Source organism: Camellia sinensis, chromosome 3 (genome assembly GCF_055761805.1).
Source record: "Camellia sinensis isolate YWXY chromosome 3, ASM5576180v1, whole genome shotgun sequence".
Lineage (NCBI taxonomy): Eukaryota > Viridiplantae > Streptophyta > Magnoliopsida > Ericales > Theaceae > Camellia > Camellia sinensis.
The window spans coordinates 24,799,507-24,819,660 of NC_138963.1; the positions used below are offsets into that span (position 1 = coordinate 24,799,507).

General features: G+C 37.4%; 1 protein-coding gene across 1 annotated transcript; it reads left to right on the forward strand.

Annotated features, from left to right (window-relative positions):
- The first annotated feature begins 593 nt into the window (after positions 1–593).
- On the forward strand, positions 594–19,434 carry LOC114269321 (putative LRR receptor-like serine/threonine-protein kinase At1g67720). Its single transcript, XM_028210631.2, has 15 exons — positions 594–994; positions 3,504–4,035; positions 4,417–4,922; positions 5,154–5,286; positions 5,797–5,868; positions 5,979–6,047; positions 6,136–6,207; positions 6,464–6,532; positions 7,398–7,552; positions 7,642–7,883; positions 9,247–9,373; positions 9,448–9,516; positions 9,789–9,975; positions 13,071–13,206; positions 18,853–19,434. Exons 1-15 carry the CDS (start codon positions 913–915, stop codon positions 19,183–19,185), a joined length of 2,784 nt encoding a protein of 927 aa, XP_028066432.2. The 5' UTR covers positions 594–912; the 3' UTR covers positions 19,186–19,434.
- Positions 19,435–20,154: the final 720 nt, after the last annotated feature.

Here is a 20,154-nt window from a genome sequence, read left to right on the forward strand (position 1 = left end):
GTCAAAACGACGTCGTTTTACACTCAAAATCTGTCAAAACGACGCCGTTTTGAGTGATTTGAACCATTTGAGTCACAAAATTTTGAACTACCTAGCATTATTGTTATAATTTATTATATCTTTTTATATTTTTTAAAGTAATGATAAAAATTTTAAAATTCAAATTTTTATTAAATATATCACACAAATATAAATTCACATTATATGAATTCATATCCACACAAAACAACTGATAACAATTTTATTAAAAATTTTAAAATCTTTAATATTTTTATATTTACAATTAGAAAATATTTGGTGGTCACAAATTATGTGGCATAAATAGTTCAAAAATATCAAAACGATATTATTTTGACATTTTTCAAAGTTATTTTGAATCCAAAACAAATCATTTTAACATTTTTAGACCATTTAAATCACAAAATTTATGATCACCCATCATTACGCTTTATAATTATTCAATGTAAATTTATATGTTCACAGTCAGATCAACCAATAAGCTCTTGTTCTCCTTCTTCACACTGCCTACTCTATTCTTGGGTCCCACATTGCCACTGCCTGACTGAACCCACCTAAAAAGAAGCAATCCCTCCTTCCACTCTCTCTCTCTCTCTCTCTCTGTGAAGCAACCAAAAAAAAAACAACTTTCGCTCTCTCCAAACACCCTCCTTCTCTTTCTCTCCCTAAAACACAATCAGCCCAGATGTTGTTCACATTGTTTGTCATATTGATCCAAAACAATTCTCACTGGAATCTTTAACTCTTTTCTTTTCTTTTCTTTTTTCTTCTGATTTTTCTGCTCTGTGACAGAGTCACTTTCTATCTGTTATTTTCGTTTCTTTATTTCTTTCTCTTTCCCACCATTTTTATGCTCTCATTCTCGGTGTTCCCTCTTCTCGTACAAGAAGAGATATGGAGTACGGAGTTATACTTCCCTCTCTTCTCTCCTTCTCTCTTCTTCTTCTCATGGCTGCCGTCAGAGCTCAGATGCCAGGTCTCTCTCTCTCTCTCTCTCTCCTTATATTTATATATAAGTTTGTGATAATCAAATTTTAGATTTTTTCTGGGTTTTTTTTTTTAATTTTAATTTTCTTAGTGCAATTTAAACTTTGTTGTTCAAGGAATCAAGTTTACCCTGTTCTTCATAAAACCTCGCATAATTTTTTTATATATGAATATATTTTACTCATATTGTAGCAGTCGGTAGTTTCTGTTAACATTGTTAATACTTGAACAATAATGACTTCACCATAAGCTACTGCATTACATTGTCTTTCCTTTTTTTGGTGATTTAATAGATGTTGTTTTGTTCATAAAGTGCAAGAAGTTTCAACCCCAACTAACCATGGTTATTAGCTCAATTTGTATTTTTTTCTTTTTATTACCTGATATTGAGATTCTGAATTGTGTTTGTGGGTTCATGTTTGCTTTCATTCCCAAATTACCACAAACTCGGAACTGTATTGCAATAGAGGAACATATGATAAATCCTATCTTCCATGAAATTGAATATCCATCCCAATAAAGGGCAGTTATCGATATCCCACTGAGCATGTGTAGGCTCTGTCGCAGCTGGCGGGGTAATAGTAGATAAAAGTCAACAGGCCTTTCCTTTTCCCCGAAGGTAGAGTTTAAGGGAACGGCTCCAAGTAACAAAATTTTTCCCATTCAATACCACACTCAGAATACAATGAACAGGAGTGTGATGAGAAAGAGAAAAATCAGAACCAACAGGAATAGGTTTGGTGGGGACATCAGAAGAGACAATAAGAGATGGCTCAGTCATGGTGGAAGAATAGGAGCTGAAAACACACAAAATCACAGCAACGATAGCTGAAATAATGCAAGAAGCCGGAAAAACTCAACAGCTTATGCAAATAAATGCTACCGAATAAATCCGGTAGCCCAATGAATCAAAAGGATAGAAAAAAGGTGCCTAAAACATCAACACAACACCCCGAGAAGGGGAAAAGGGCCCGAACCACCCTAGAGGGGTAGCCGAAGCACACAGGACCAGAACAAAGTCTGGCAGCAGCAAATCGAGCCTCGGCAGGAGTGTAGTAGACCTGCTGAGGGGAAAACAGGGAAGAAGAAGCACTGTTGGGTGGTCTAGAAGGTGTGGGTAGGGCTTTTGGGTGGTTTAGAAGGTCTAGGTAGGGCTGTCGGTGGCTGAGAGCGAAAAAGAAGGCTAGCGGTGGTGATAGGTGGGACTGGGTGGTGCCGATAGCGGGAGAGGAGGGCTAGGGTGGCTGATTTTTGGCTCTGATACCAAAAAGGGTGAAAAGAATTGTTTTGGCTTACCTATGAATGAGGTAGAGCCTTGTATTTATAATGAAACAATATTACAAAATAGGAAACAAAGATAAAAAAAGGTATTAAATATTACTATCATAATTACACAACACCATAATTACAATATCACTATTTCTTAATTCCAACACTACATAATTATAATATTATTATTTCCTAATTCCAACAACTTGTACTGAGGATTAGTTGGGCGATCGTGAAAAAGGGAGGGGGGGGGGGGGAGTAATTTCTTAAAGCCATTTAAACCCCTTTAGGATTTGATGTATCTAACCCTTCGATACCAGTAATAGCTGAGCAATATATTAATCCCTATTCTATAGCCCTCTACATTTTTCTAGTCAGATATGGTTACAAACAGCTGAATTTCACGAAATGGGGTCAACAAAGACCTTACAAACAATGATATAGCTGGCTGATGAGAGTTAAAATAGTGGCTTACTTGATATGTGTATTTTGTTTGTTCAACCTGATACCAGGTCACTTTCATTTTAGCAATTCTGTCGCCTGAAAATAGTGGCATAAAATCCCAAAATGTTGATATATATTAGCAGGAAATTGTTGTATTGACGTTAAATTACAAATAGTTGAAGATTATGAAGAAAAGGTAAACTTTAATTTCTAAAGTTAATGAAAATCTAACTTTCTACTAGGTGTTAGACACCATAAGAATGCAGAAAAATAAAAGAGAAAAGGGGCTAGAAGAAGACTGGTCCTTAACTTTCTCCTACCTCCCACCTGATAAGATATGTCATTTAAATGAAGTTACAACATCAAATGCTATTGCTACAACATCCACAAAAACTGCTCCAATTTTTCCACTGCCATTTCTCTACCCTTCACTGTTTGTTTTGTGGGAAAAAATGTTGTATTGGTAAAGGAAGGGCAACAAAAGGGTGCCATAGCTGTTTTCAAAGGCACATGATCCCTCATAGAGCCTAAATTTAGAAAACATAGATTGAAAGTCAATAGGTTTTTGAATTATATGCTTTGTCGATTTTTAAAGCCTTACTAAAAGTTTCATGAAGAGATTATAAGTATGCTTTATATTTAATTTAACTAAGCATATTACCAGTAAGAGAGATCAGAATGGCAAAAAAAGATTCATGTAGCTGAGCGCACTTGATTGGCACACAAGGCTTAGTTTGGTTTGGTTACTTATTTTGGTTGTGCTGACAAATTTGATTGTGTATCAGGTTTTGTGAGTTTAGACTGTGGAGGTAGAGCAAATTTTACCGATGACCTCGGTCTGAGGTGGACTCCTGATGATCAGCTTCTGTATGGAGAAACAACTAACATTTCTGTTGCAAATGAGACAAGGAAGCAATATCAAACTCTGAGATTCTTCCCTGCCGATAACAGGAAGTACTGTTACACGCTCAAAGTCATAAGCAGAACTCGGTACCTTGTAAGAGCAACCTTCTTGTACGGTAACTTTGACAACAACAATGTTTATCCAAAGTTTGACATCTCTCTCGGGGCAACTCATTGGGCTACCATTGTTGTTTCGGATGCTAGTACAATAGAGTTCCAGGAGTTGATATTTCTGGCTTTAGATTCGACCATTAGTGTGTGTTTATCCAATGCTACAACAGGGCAGGCATTTATCTCTACCCTTGAACTCCGACAATTCAATGGTTCAGTTTACCTTACACAGTATGAAAGTCAGTTCTATCTCAGCACGTCTGCACGAATAAATTTTGGTGCAGATAGTGAAGCTCCTATCAGGTATGCCTCAGACTATCTAATTATCAAAAACCAAATAGCCCTAAGGCTTACAATCATTATTCATGATAAGAAAAATCCTAAACCAACTAGGAAATAACCAAATAAAGCATTTCCTTAATTAACAGAGCAGGATTAAAGAAAATAAGAAATTACCAAAAATGACAAATTTGATTTAGGCTCAAATTTGGATCGTAGAAAGAAAGGGCAAACAAAACTTATAAAATGAGAACAACGCCAATTATTTAACTTATATGCATACAGGAATGGTTCAATTGGTTGGCATTTGTTATTTTGTTTGGATGTTTCTGGATTGGCTATATAGAACTATGTATGAATCATTTCTTTTTCTTTTTCATTTTTGCGTCTATTTTTTTTCCCCAGGTATCCTGATGATCCCTTTGATAGAATATGGGAATCTGACTCTCTTAAGAAAGCAAATTACCTTGTTGACGTTGCTTCGGGAACTGAGAAAATATCAACCCGAATGCCAATCAATGTTAACACTGGTGAAAGACCACCCCAAAAAGTAATGCAAACAGCTATGGTTGGTAGAAATGGATCATTAACATACCGCTTGAATTTGGATGGTTTTCCGGGTTTTGGTTGGGCATTCACTTACTTTGCAGAAATTGAAAGTTTGGGTCCAAATGAGACTAGGAAATTTAGGCTGGTGCTCCCGGGCATGCCTGATCTCAGCAAACCTGTTGTTAATATCCAAGAAAATGCTCAAGGGAAATATCGCCTGTACGAGCCTGGATATTACAACATATCCCTCCCCTTTGTATTATCTTTTAGATTCGGGAAAACATCTGATTCTTCCATGGGGCCTCTCCTGAATGCAATGGAGATTAATAAGTATATTAAGAAAAGTGATGGTTCTATCGATGGTAAGCATCATTTTGCTTCTTTGAAATGTGTTTCCTGATTCACAACTCATGGTTTTTCTTAAATTTGAAGGATGATTACATCCAATATTGGTATTCTTTGAAATTTTTATTTTTATTTTCTTAAAGAGTTTGTAGAGTTAAAAAGGGTGCACTTATTGCTTCTTGAGTCAAGACTCTTTGATTTGAACTTTTAGGAATGCACATCTGACTCTAAGTTTCTGCGAGTTGCAGAATCGGTAATTGCTAGTGTAATTTCACTCTATCCATCAGCAGATTGGGCGCAAGAAGGTGGTGACCCATGCCTTCCAGTTCCATGGTCCTGGGTGCAGTGTAACTCGGACCCTCAACCTAGGATAGTTAAAATGTAAAGGTTTTGCCCCTTCTTGATTCTACTTAGCTTTTGCAGTGCCTACATAGTTTGCGCTTCTATTGTCCTTTAATATTCTCTCTCTCTCTCTCTCTCTCTCTCTCACACACACACACACATGTATATATACATATATCTGTCTTTGCTTCTGCTTACGCTTCATTTGTTTTGGTAGAAAACATCTTCCTGTGAAAAACATTTTCTGAAAAATGTTTTATGTAGAAAATGTTTTCCTATGTTTGGTTGCAACCTTAAAACTAATGTGCTAGTGGTTGTATTAATTGTGGTGGTGGTGGGGTGGTGGCAGTGGTAAGACTTTACCTTGCAAAAGTGGAAAACATTTTCTGCCCAAATAAGTTTGTTTTCCATTGGTCACAAAACCAAATGACAAAACGTTTCCTGCTGAGACGAATGGACCGTTGGTTATAAATTATAATCTAAAACCTTGTTAAGTAAAAAGAAATATTTAATGCTGATAAAATATATTGTCTCCCTGGAACTTGACAGTATATTGTCCGAGAAGAACTTGACAGGCAATATCCCTTCAGACTTGACAAAGTTGATTGGCGTAGTTGAGCTGTAAGTTTCACACTTCATTCTCACTTTGCTGGTTGGTAACAAGGATTCTTTTGTTTGTTGCTAAGTCAATTGGAGGGGTCTATGGTATCTTATTAGTCTGTTGGTTTCAGGTGGCTTGATGGGAATTTACTGACTGGTCCAATACCAGATTTTAGTCGATGCATGGACTTGAAGATTATGTAATGTTGAAAACCCAAATATTTCATTCTGTTCTCATGCTAATTTAAAAAATTTATCTAACCTTTAATTTATTTATTTTTATTGTAGTCATCTAGAGAACAATCAATTGACTGGTGAATTGCCTTCCTTTCTAGTGGACCTACCAAATTTGAGGGAACTGTAAGATTGCAAAACTTTGAACTTCAATTACTGTAAACAAATAAACTAATATCTATTAAATAAAATGGATTGGCATCCCACCCCTTTTCTTGGGGCCGGAAAAAAAAATAATTTGCTGCATAAAATAAGAAATCTCAAACCCAGTTACATGGGATGCTGGACATCAATCTGAAAGTTGTCATTTGTCAAAATAAATTATTTCTGCTTCCCCATGAGTAAAAGCCTTTTTGTTAATTGATGAATCTAATGGTTGCAGGTATGTGCAGAATAATAAGTTATCTGGAACAGTGCCATCACATCTTGTGGATAGGAATCTTATTTTGAAGTGGGTATCATGCCTTAACTTGCAGAATTGGAAACATGAGATGGGATGTTATGTGTTGATTACTTTATCTGAGACATTTATGTGTTTAAATTTTTATATTTGTTGTCTATCCAATTTGTTTCCAGGATTATAGTATTTTCATGTAAATGCATCATACTCTGGTACCTTTGGGAATAAGGACACAGACACAACGGGTCTAGTCTAGCACTTAAAGGAAATGTCTGACATGGTGATCTTGAAAGATTGAAAGCATATAGACAACCACAACAGCATTTCACACATATACTTGGGTTGAGTGGCTCAGCAAAAACATTGGACTTTGGAGTACCTAATTTTGTTAATTATAATTGTTCTTATATGATGAATAAACTTCCGTTCAAGGTCATTTTAGAATGGTTGGGGATCATAATTCACTGCAAGCACAACATCAGTTTGGAGACATGTAGAGTACAAAGTACTAGTTAATGTCGCATCTTTTTTTTCTTTTTCCTTTTGTATCATTGCTTTTTGCTCTACATAATTGATTGGCACACTTTCATTCATCACTTAAATGATCAGGCTGTCTAAGATCACCCATCTTTTTCGTTTGACCTTCAGGCCTGTTTTCGACATGACACATTGATAAGCCTTTTACCCTTAACTTTTAATAAATCAGGAAATTTAATTTTTATGAGCAAATTGACTCTTGTAGTTGTCCAAGACTAAAGTGATTGAAGCCCTTGCCTCACATCCCAGCAAATGATTCAATATATTCCAAATGTTGGCCGTACAGACTTGGCCCGTCCAACAATATTCTTACTCAAATTCTCACTCTTCCACTTGTACTTTTAGGTAGTAACCTGTACTTTTTATTAATTCTTCGCAGCTACACTGGGAACATTAATCTTCATAAAGGGAACAACAGAGGGAGCCACATCAAAATTATTATTGGATCATCAGTTGGGGCTGCTGTTATGCTTGTAGCTACTATTGCCTCCTGTCTATTAATGCACAAAGAAAAGATGAAATATCTTAAACAAGGTTGGTTTATGGAACTCTTTGATTATAGTTTGTCACTTTGTAATTGCAAAACTTGGTTTGCTTGACATGATATTTTGTCTTTGTTTCAGACCAGCTTGAACATACCAAGCATACTCAAAGATTAGTTTTGTCATTGGGTGATGGTGCCAATGAAGCTGCACATTGCTTTGCATTATCTGAACTTGAAGATGCCACAAGGAAGTTCGAGAAAAAAGTTGGCTCAGGAGGCTTTGGAGTTGTATACTATGGAAAATTGAAAGATGGAAATGAGATTGCAGTCAAAGTTTTGACCAGTAATTCCTACCAAGGGAAGCGGGAATTTTCAAATGAGGTTGCTTTCCTTATTATTCTATCCTTTAATATTTGAATTATTTTCTTTCTGTGGATACTCATCTCTCTCTTTAAGAATGCTAGGTACTGTCTTGCTGATGTTTGTCTCAAGAAATTAAATTAATGAGCTCCAAAATGAAGGTCAAGCTTGGTTCGTATATCTCTTGAGTAATATAGGGCAAGCTTCTACTTGTACTGGCCTCAAGCAGAGCTCAAGTTGCTTGTTTTTTTAATATAGTCTTAAGATGATGATAAGCATAGTTGAGTTTGATTTGGATTGGGTAAAATTTAATTTCAGAAGATGGTCAAGCTTGTCTTGTTTATTCCATGGTCAATCTCAAGTGAGCTGCCTGGCTAATCATAAGAAGCTCAAGCAGCTTTTGTCATTTTGTAGCTATGAGGTGGTGTTGCTCTCATGAGAGCAAAAACATTTGCTAATTGTTTAGTGCCGAAATCATGCTAGTGAACTTTTATACTAGGTTCTTTTTTGTACGTGGACTATAAAGAATGTAGAGAAGAAGCTGTGACCTAGCGAGATGGCAAGTTCTATCCACCCCCGGACTTGTGCTGCAGGTTTGAGTCACATGAATCAGCCTCTCCACAAAAAGTGGGAATAAGGTTGTCTAGCTATTACCTCTTTGAGACTTTTTAAGGAAGAGCCTTGTGCACTGTGTAATTTAAGGAATGTAGTGCCAAAAAATTTAAAAAGTAAAATGAAGACATGAATAAATCCTGGTATTTTTACTATCCCCACAAATCAATTTCAGTCCTACTCCTGAAATTTATCCTAAGCAATGGACTTGCCTCATGCATGCGTGTGTGCATGTGTGCACCTTCGTTGGCTCAAGATGGAAATTATGGTCAAATGCTATATGATGTAGCTCTAACTTTGATTAGGTCAATTTCAAGAAGCAGTGAATGTGGGGTTTTAAGTGCAATTTGATCCTGATTGAGGCATACATGCTTGAGTTGTCTGTCTGTGGATTTAGGTTTCACAGGTCTGCATGGATCTATATATTGGACCAGATCAATCATTTGCAACTCATAATATTCATCATTGATTTTAGCATTTCTCTGTAAACTATGTTTGTATACTAGGTGGTTCCATTATTTATTTTGATTTCTGATGAGTTGGAATTTTGAAATATTCTCAAAACTGAACCAAATCTACATGCGTCACTAGTTTTCACCACTGTGATTTGATTTCTTGGCAGAACATTTTCGTCAAGACTATTTCATGTTCTTGTTACTTTTCTTTTTTTTTCTTACTAACATATTTTATTTTTCTGTATCGGATGGATTTTTCTTTAATTAGCATTAAAAACCAGCTCTTTTGAATTGACCTTTACTTTCATTTGACATAGGTGACTCTTCTTTCAAGGATACATCACAGGAACCTGGTACAGTTTCTCGGGTATTGCCAAGAAGAAGGGAAAAGTATCCTTGTTTATGAATTAATGCATAATGGAACTCTCAAGGAACATCTTTATGGTAAGCTAATTTTCCTTCTATTTGAGAACAATTGCAGTTCAACCTTTTCTTTCCCACATATAAATTTTTCTTAGGACCACGTACACATGAGCAAAGCATCAGTTGGATCAAGCGCCTTGAGATTGCTGAAGATGCTGCAAAAGGTTTGTGAGCCGAGGGATGAAATTATTTTTTTAAGCTAAAGACTAAAGCTGTGTTTGGATCAAGGATTTGCATAAGAATTGTTGGAAAGAAAGGAAAAGGAAAGCAAAGAGAAAAAAAATAAAAAAATCAACTATTTCATAGATTTTTCCCACCCTTTTTCTTTTCTCTTGACAAATTACTCCTTAAATCCTTGATCCAAACACAGCCTAAGGGAATCCTCTTTCTACTTTAGAGAAACTAATTGGGCTCTTGTGCCCTCTCGCTTGTTTAGGGATTGAATACCTTCATACAGGCTGTGTTCCATCAATTATCCACCGAGATTTGAAAACCAGCAACATTCTTCTTGACAAAAACATGCGTGCAAAGGTTTCGGATTTTGGTCTCTCAAAACTTGCAGTGGAGGGAGCTTCCCACGTGTCAAGCATAGTTCGAGGCACTGTTGGGTATCTGGATCCTGAGTAAGGCCTTTTTCATATGGCTTCAAGTTTCTTCTTTTTTGCTTGAAATAAAGTTAAATACCATGTTTGGCATTATGGTTGTACCTCTGATTGATGGAACTGCCTTTGGATTTCTCAGATGAAGTATCCAAAGACACAAGTTGGCAAGTAGGTTAAAAGTTGGTTTTTTGGCCTTTTTTTTTTTTTTTTTTTTTAAACGTGCAAAAAAATAGAGAGGTGATATGACCTAAAAAGACCAAAAAGTTGGCTTTTAACCAACTTCCCAAAGTATAATTCTCATTTGGCTAGAAGTTATGAAATTATGAATACTAATGTTAAATTTAGGTACCCTTCGATAGGAATGTGCTTATGCAAATGCATTAATACATGATTATGTTAGATCACCAATTGTCCCAAAAGCTTAAGCTATTAGGAAATGGGGCCAACAATGTATATCAAGCTATCTAATGCCCTACCTCAACTGCAACCTCGTCTTGCACGTGGAGATGAAACATTCATACATAGAGTGTTGAATATAGAAATTAGAGTACATAGAATCTTTTTATTTTTAGTATTATGTATATAATGTGTGATTGTGTCAATCATTGATTTAGTATTATTTGTTTATTTATATCATTTCCTAAATTGTATCGTGAATCTATTATATATATGGCCTCTATCTCATTCATGGGTAAGCCAAATCATTCTTTTCATCCTTTTTGGTATCAGAGTCAAAGCACAGAAACCCTAGTTCTCTGCCTAGTCACTATCTCATCTTCTTCCTTTCTCCTTAAGTGCCGACAGTCCCCTTCCAGCCCTTTATTTCACCCAACAGCCCCACGTAGGTAGCCTAGACCCCCCAAAACCACCTACCCAACCCTCTACACCCCTCGGCAAGCTACCCTAGTGATGCCGAGCTTCTTGTTGGCTGCCCACCAAGGTGTTTTCTGACCATAGATGCTTCAGCAGCTCTTCTAGGGCAGTTCAGTCCCCGTTTTTTCCCTTTCTAGGGTGTAATGCTGATTTATTAACCACTTTTTGACTTTTTTTTATTTAGTGGATTACCAGATTTGTTCGATAACATTTATTTGGACTAGCTATTGAGTTTTTTTCCGGAAGTCTTTGTATGGCTTGAAACGGTCTCCATAAGCTTGGTTTAGTCGTTTTAGTTCTGTCATCATCTCTATGGGGTTTGTTCAGTGCCACTCCAACTATACTTGCTTCATTCGTCGTAATTCAACCGGTCAGTGTATAGTCTTGTTGGTTTATGTGGATAATATTATTCTCACAGGTGATGATTCTGTAGGCATTGATCAAGTAAAAAGGGATTTGGGACACACCTTTGATATTAAGGATTTAGGGAGTCTCAAGTATTTTCTTGGGATTAAGGTGGCTCGCTCACGGCAAGGAATTTCCTTATCTTAGAGAAAGTACGCTCTTGACTTACTTCAGAATACTAGTATGTTAGGGTGCAAACTTGCTTCTATTCGTATGGATCCCAATGTCAAGCTCACATCAGAGTCTAGCAAGTTGTTAAAGGACCCAGACATGTATTAACGCCTTGTTGGACGTCTAATTTATTTGACCAACACTAGACCTGACTTGACATTTGCAGTCAGTGTTGTTAGTCAATTCATGCATACACCTCGTACAGAACATCTTGATGCGGTTCATCACATTTTGAGATATTTGAAAACCTCTCCTGGCTTGAGATTATTCTTTACAGCCGCTCCTCAATATGGGCTTTCTTGTTTCACTGATGCTGACTATGCATGATCTAGAACTGATATGCGTTCTACTTCTGGCTTCTGTACTTTCTATGGTGATCATCTTACACCATGGAAGAGTAAGAAGCATGCAGTTGTATCTAAATCTTCTGCAGAAGCTGAGTATCGAGCTATAGCATAGGGAACATGTGAGATTCTATGGCTTCATTCTATCCTAGCAGAGTTGGATTTTGAGAAGACTGGTCCTGCCTCCTTATTTTGTGACAACAAGTCTGTTATTATGTTGTCCTTTGATTTTGTCCTTCATGTGCGTATTAAGCATATAGAGGTTGATATTCATTTCATTCGAGAAAAGGTTCTGATTGGTATTGTGAGTCCATCATTTATCTCTTCTTCTTAGCAATTAGCAGACATGCTCACAGAGTCTGCAGGACCAATATTACTCCAGTCATCCATTGGCAAGTTGCGATTGTTGAATATCTTCACAACAACTTGAGAGAGAATGTTGAATATAGAAATTAGAGTACATAAAATCTTTTTATTTTTAGTATTATGTATATAATCTGTGATTGTGTCAATCATTAATTTAGTATTGTTTCCTTATTTATATCGTTTCCTAAATTGTATCATCATTTTATTATGTATACATGTCCTCTACCTCATTAATGGGTAAGCCAAATCATTCTTTTTATCTTTTTGAGAGAAGAAAAAATTCAAATGAAAGAGTAAGTACATAAACAAAGAGATTTGAATCCAAGATCTCCCCCAACCTAAGCTTTGATACCATGTTAAGCAACTAATTGTTCCAAAAGCTAAGTTGTTAGGAAATGGCCCAACAATATATAACAAGCTATCCAATAGATTGTTGTATCTCAATTATGCTTGGTTTCCTGCATCATTTGGTGCAATTATGATTGTTGTATCTAAGATGAAGGTTTTGCAGTATTGGCTATTAATAAGAATTGAGTATCAAACTTGCTAAAAGGCTCAGAAACTTGCCTAAAGTAAAAAGATTTTAAATGTGGTGCATATTAACTTACATCTGTTGCCCCTTACACTTTTTCCTTGGTTGTTGACGACCTAGATTTACACATTACTTTTTAGTTACCCTCATGGAGTAAAAGATCATTGATTAAGAAAAAAACAGTATAAAAACCGTTACACTAGTTTCAAAATATGGGAAAGTGTCCACCCAAATTATATTTGCATAAAATCTTTTAAGTGTGTGCTATGCATTCAGCACAGGAGCCTTCACTTGCTTGGAGTAAATTTGTAATGCAATGGCTGCAGCATGTACACAGTTTTCTCAGAGTTTTGGGCTTCGCATTCATATTTCATTGGCAGACAGTTAAATATGAAGTTTTAATATTTTTACGTGTTAATATGCAGGTATTATATATCTCAACAGTTGACAGACAAGAGCGATGTTTATAGTTTTGGTGTCATCCTTCTCGAGCTGATATCTGGTCAAGAAGCAATATCTAATGAAAGCTTTGGTGTTAATTGCCGCAACATAGTTCAATGGGTAAGTTGGCCAAACACCAAAAACAGAGGACTATTGAAATTTTGAGTGGCTAAATACATTTCTCAAACTCTAATAAGTCAATAGTACTCAACTTTAATGTGTCTCAGAGTACTTGACTTCAACCATTGGAACCTCATCATTTTCTACGGTGAACCTTACATTTATTTTCTTTTGTGGGCCGTCTGGCGTCACTTACCCTAGAAAATGCTGAGTACGGATCCTCTGCAGTGTTTTTCTGCAGTGGGTCCTGTAGTGCTAATACCACATTGTTTTGCCCTCTTTTTTTTTTTTCTTTTCTTTCTTCTTTCCTTCTTCTTCTTCTGTTTTCTCTTCCTTGAGCGTTTTGAACTGAGCCCCAAAACCAGAAACGAGAAGGAGAAGACTAGGAACGGAGGACCCAAAACGACAGGAAGACGGACGAATCTGTAGGCTCAACGAACAGAGGACCAGCGACTGGTGACTGGAAATGCGACTGTTAAAGCTTAAAACTGTTAAGAAACAACTTTTATCTCTATTTCTGCATAATTAGATTCATCAAGCATTTTGTTCAATAAACCTCAAAACATTCTACACATTAAGTGCACAACCAATGTTCATCAGATGCAGAATTAAGTGGCCTTCAATAGTCCTGATCTGTCTGAATAGTTTCGACATTTATTTGACTCTCTTCCAAACAACTAGAAACAACATACAAGCAAACCTACTGGATAATTTCAAATTCGCCTCTAAATTGTCAATGAAATGACAAAAAAAAACCCTTGTGCTTGTACGCTGTCTCCCAAAACCATAAACTTCTATCTATGGTTGCCTGCAAATGGGAAATGGCTGAGAAGCCATTACCCAGGTAATTGACTCTCTCCCTCTCTCTCTCTCTCTCTACGCTTTTTGGGGTCTATCTCCACTTTTCTGTAATTGACTCTCTCTCTACTCTTTTTCTATATAAACACCTCTCTCTCTCTCTCTCCTGGTGGAGTCTCTTTGCTTGCAGCTGGGATAATGGTTAAAAGTTAATTCTCCATCTGATGAACATTTTGGGTCTCTCTCACGGGTCATCTTCCTAGTTGCTGGTCGCCAGTTGCCGGTCGTCCGTTCGTCGAGCCTACAGATTTGTCCGTCTTCCCATTGTTTTGAGTTCTCCGTTCCTCCTCATCTCTTTTTCGTTTCTGGTTTTGGGGCTCAGTTCAAAAAGCAGGAAGAGAAAATAGAGGAAGGAAAAAAGAAAAAAAAAAGGGGACAAAACGACGTAGTTTAATTAAGGGTGCAAGCTGGACGGGCTCAACCCGAGCAATCCAAACCCAGCCTAGATTTTTTTAGAGCTTAGACAAGATATTTTCAAATTCGGTACGGGCTCGGGTAAAAATTCAGAAGTCCGAATTAAATTTGGGTGGGCTTGGGCAAAGATTTCAAACAACTTGAGTAACCCGAAGCCCGAATTATATATATAGATATATAAAAATATTAAATATACAAATTAATTATTAACCATTATATGATGTTAAAGAAATTTAGATTATTAAATTATATTGAATATATATTATATATTGTTAAAATCCACCTACTCTCCACCTACTTCACCCACTTAAACCTACTCCACTAAACCTAACCCACTACACCACTACCACCTCACCTACTCCACTAAACCTAACCCACTACACCACTACCACCTCACCTACTCCACTAAACCTAACCCACTACACCACTACCACCTCCACTTCACCTACTCCTTACCTACTACACACTCACCCTCTTCTATATATAGGAATCATGAATCATTGTAATATATATCAATATATCAATCAATAATAATACATACAATTTATTCTCTCTCTTTCTCTATACATTATTTCTTACATGGTATCAGAGCTGGTTTAAAACCTAGTATTTTCGCTTCCCCGGCGGGCAGCAACCTCACCTTAGCCGCCCGCCGGACCTCAACCTATTCCGCTGATAAAATCAACAAAGATTTGTGCAACTGTAGTCATGTGTGAGGCTGATGGAGAAGAATTCTTCACCTCATATGACGAGACAGTCTGGAACTGGAATTCTGCAGCAGCTAGATTATAGCTTGGTTGAGTGCCAAGCTTTGGTTCTTCCACCCACTCTTGAACTTGCCCAGCAAAGTGTGAAGGTTCATGCTTGTGTTGGAGGGACTAGTGTGCGCGAAGATCAGCGCATTCTCTCCAGTGGGGTTCATGTTGTTGTTGGTACTCCTGGTCGTGTGTTTGACATGTTGCGGAGACAATCACTTCGCCCTGTTTACATCAAAATGTTTGTCTTGGATGAAGCTGATGAAATGCTGTCACGAGGTTTTTAAAAATCAGATCTATGATATTTTTCAGTTGCTGCCACCCAAAATCCAGGTTAGGGTGTTCTCAGTTGCTACCACCCAAAATCCAGGTTGGTGTTCTCTGCCACAATGCCACCAGAGGCTCTTGAAATCACCAGGAAATTCATGAATAAGCCTGGAAAGAGAAAAAGCTCATGCTAGGATTTGCGAAGTGATTCGCTGCAGGAATTTTGGCTTTGGATGAAACCCTTACCATACTCCACTCATTCTCTCCAACTGTTCTAACTTTTTATTTTTATTATTATTATTATTATATCAAATAATCAATGCACTCATGTTCCCCACTAACAGTATCCACTTTTGACCCAAACCATTTTCAATCCATCATTTCTCCTTCACCTTTTGCACCCCACTCACCGACTCTCTCTCCACTTTATCACATGGGTTTGTCCCTCTCTCTCCTCCATTTGATTTCAAAAATCACTTATTTTTATTTATTTTTTCCAAGTCACTTTTCCTCTTTTTTAAATACCCCACTTTATTTTGAAACAATCGCACTGATGTTTTTCATATAATCCATCTATAAATATTTTTTATCTATTTTTTTTCTCCCTTGTTTTCTTTCATTTTATTTTTATTTTTTCAACAAAACACTCCCAAAAAAAAAAAAAACAAAAAAAAAAACAAAAAAAAAACAACATTTTACAAACTTGTCATTTCTTCATGCCGGGGATCAACCCCGATCAGCATTTTACACCATAAAAAAAAAAATAATAATAAAAAAAATAAAAATAAAAAAACACAAAACAAAACAAAACAAAACACAACCAACACAAATCGGAACAGTGGGATTTTTCTTCTCGCCTATTCTGCCGGTCTTTTCTTCTTGCCACCGTCTTGGGCGGCCCTTGCCGGTGTTGTCTCCGTGTTTCCCACTCCACTGGGCATGATCACTACTCCCTGCTCCTCCACTGCAGCATATGGCGGCCCTCCAAATCGGAACATAAAACTGGCCTTCCGTTTCAGCTCCTTGTTTTCCGCCTTTAGCACACTTATCTCTGCTCGCGCATCCTTATACATGCGTTGGAGCAGAGCCAGTTGGGCGTTTAACTGCTGCACCTCATTTGTCCTGCTCTGCAGCCGGTTCGACAAATTTGTAACCGCAGTCATGGTTTCCACACATGACTTCAAGGTATACTGATTGGCCTCCACATCCGACTGCACCGCCATTTTTTGCTCCACCGACCGCATCGGAAAGTTCAACGGAGCAAAACCAGAGGTGTTTGGTTGAGGTTCATGGGCCACCGCACCTGTTATCTCTCCTGTTGACTCGTTGAGGTCGGGAAAGAGAGTGAGCAGACCACGGGAAGATGAGGCCATGTTCTGGGTAGCTGAACGGGAAGAAGAGGCCATGTTTTTTTTGGGTTGCTGAGTGTTTCCGAGAAGGGTTGGATACAGAGTATTTACAGATTGCTTCAGAATGACAAGTTCAGAAGTTTCAGTCTGGTTTGGTTTCCTCCGCCTCCGCATTGGTTTATATTGACACAGACGACGCGGCCGACACGCCGCTCTGTCACTCACGTGCCTCGTCGCGTCTCCGGCTCACCTTTTGATGGCTCGACGCTTTCTGTCGGGCACGACTTTTGATGAAGTGGGCGCGCCTTTTGAGGGCGCAACTTTTGATGGCACGCCTTTTTATGGATTGGGCACGCCTTTTGATGGCACGCCTTTTGAAAGATTAGGCACACCTTTTGAGGGTGCGACTTTTTAAGGGTCCGACAAGACTCTGTAAACTGTCCCGACATTGATTCCGGTTAGTTTCTACAAGGGTCCAGCAAGACTCCGTAAACTGTCACAACAACTGTCACAACACCTTTTGAGGGTGCGACTTTTTAGGGGTCCGACAAGACTCTGTAAACTGCCCCGACATTGATTCCGGTTAGTTTCTACAAGGGTCCAGCAAGACTCCGTAAACTGTCACAACAACTGTCACAACACCTTTTGAGGGTGCGACTTTTTAGGGGTCCGACAAGACTCTGTAAACTGTCCCGACATCGATTCCGGTTAGCTCCTTCATGGGTCCGACAAGACTCTGTAAACTGTCCCGACATTGATTCCGGTTAGTTTCTACAAGGGTCCAGCAAGACTCCGTAAACTGTCACAACAACTGTCACAACATTGTCTGCTACAACGGTCCGACATGACCCCATAAACTGTCTTCTACATCGGTCTGACACCGCCATCCAGTGTCCTCTACACCGTTATGACACCACCATACAGTCTCCTCTACATGGTTATGACACCCCCATACAGTGTCCTCTACAACGTTATGACACCACCATCCACTGTCTTCACCAATGGTCTGACACGACCATACAGTGTCTCTTATCCTCTTTTATTTTTATGTATTTTCTTGTTTTGTTACTCTCTCCAAACTCAAGTTGGTTAGTTCCTATCCCCCTTGAGTTTGCGGGGGCTGTTAAAATCCACCTACTCTCCACCTACTTCACCCACTTAAACCTACTCCACTAAACCTAACCCACTACACCACTACCACCTCACCTACTCCACTAAACCTAACCCACTACACCACTACCACCTCCACTTCACCTACTCCTTACCTACTACACACTCACCCTCTTCTATATATAGGAATCATGAATCATTGTAATATATATCAATATATCAATCAATAATAATACATACAATTTATTCTCTCTCTTTCTCTATACATTATTTCTTACATATATAAAAATAACATAAAATTTTACTTGTTTATTTTTTTTATTTTTACTCATAAATTGTAAGGGCTGTTATAGCGACATCTCTCTTACATTATATAAATTATTTGTTTTGATGGTATTAATAATTTTCTATAATAAAAAAAATGTAAATAGAGTCAAATTTTAATAATTTAATAATGTAGCTGCAAGGGGGGGGGGGAAACTGAAATTCATTTACAATTCGGACAACTCGGACAATTCAGGTTTAGCTCGGGTCGGGCTTGGGCAGCCAACCTCGGGTTACAATTTGACCTTAGTGGGCCTAGACAGGTCTCAGCACAACTTGGGCTGAGCTTGGACAACTTTTCAACCCGTCCGAACCCGCCCGAGTTGCACCCTTAAGTTTAATTAGCACTATAGGATCCATTGCAGGAAAATACTGTAGAGGATCTGGACTCAGAAAATGTTGAGGTTCACCGAAATATTTTTTGCAAGTATTTTTTTTTCTGCCATCTTGGGGCATTTAATGGAAAAGAAATTGAGAAAATCAAAATGATGCCCCTGATGTATTAACCTTGCTTTGGTATTAGAATGTTAAAAGACTGTTAATAGGCTCTAATGGTTGTTGTACAATAGGCAAAACTACACATTGAAAATGGGGACATTCAAGGAATCATCGATCCCTCACTACACAATGAATATGACATCCAATCAATGTGGAAGATAGCCGAGAAAGCTTTGATGTGTGTCCAACCCCATGGAAATACTCGACCGTCAATGTCAGAAGTTCTAAAAGAGATCCAAGACGCAATTTCAATTGAAAAGGGCGCAGATGTGGTGAGAGAAGGTAACTCGGACGAAATATCAAGAAATTCAATGCATTCTTCCTTGGTTATGGGGGGTTCCCTAGATTTAGGTGATCATTGCTTGTCAATTGATGAGTCAAGTGCACAGCCAACTGCTCGATAGTTACTTGTTCATAATGAGCTCATAATTTTCTCCTCTTTTTTGTTTTTTTTTTTGGCTTATTCTTTTGCGGCTAGGATTACTTGACTTCGACTGTGAATCATGATGTAATAAGTGAATAGCATAATCTCTGATGTTATGAGGTTGTAAGTTGAGTTTGATGGTTAATTAGTTTTTTCTATTCTTCTTGATCAGAGAAATGTATATTGTTACACTGCAGTTAATGAATGATGCCCCACTAGTCCCATTGAATTTGTCCCTAGGAATACAACTGAAGGCCTGTTTGGTGATGTTTTTTTTCCTTCAAAAAATTTGAAAAATAGAGACAAAAGTTGGATGTTTATGCAAAAATCATATGCCATGGTAAGAGTTCACTTTGCATATCATTGGTGTGTTATTGGTATATTTTGATTATTCGACGGTTGGGATAAGGTTAAAGTTATTAATGCGGTTTTCAATAGGGATAATTTTGACAACTTTGATGTAGATGAGACTTGTTTAGAGTTCGTAAATGGTTCATGCCCATTTTTTGGATTAATAATACCTCCTTATCTCACTCTTATTTGTCACAATTTCCCCCAATCTTTAACTAGTACACACAATATATATACATGAAGTAAAGCAATTTTAAGTACCACCTCTTAATGCTTTTAATTACTTAACTAGTACATATTTAACACTTGAGCATGGAAATGTGATTTAATGCATTTTCAGGTGGAAATTATTAGATGTTCTGGAAGCAACATGTAACATTATTATCTAAGGTGGTATTTTCAGTCAATTAAAAATTGCAACACACTAAATTTTATCTCTTAATTACTTAACAAATGTGAGTTAGTTAAATTATTGATTTAGAATACCACATAAATATAATTACTCCATTTTCAAAAGTGTGATCTAATCTTAATTTTTCAGTAATTTCACATGACTAAATATTGTTTTCAATTAAACACAAGTTAATTTCATTTCATT

Coding starts and splice junctions, on each gene's coding strand:
- LOC114269321 (XM_028210631.2), top strand. CDS start 913: ATGGAGTACGGAGTTATACTTCCCTCTCTTCTCTCCTTCTCTCTTCTT. Junction 5,287..5,796: donor CAACCTAGGATAGTTAAAAT/GTAAAGGTTTTG, acceptor GGAACTTGACAG/TATATTGTCCGAGAAGAACT. Junction 6,048..6,135: donor TGCATGGACTTGAAGATTAT/GTAATGTTGAAA, acceptor TTTTTATTGTAG/TCATCTAGAGAACAATCAAT.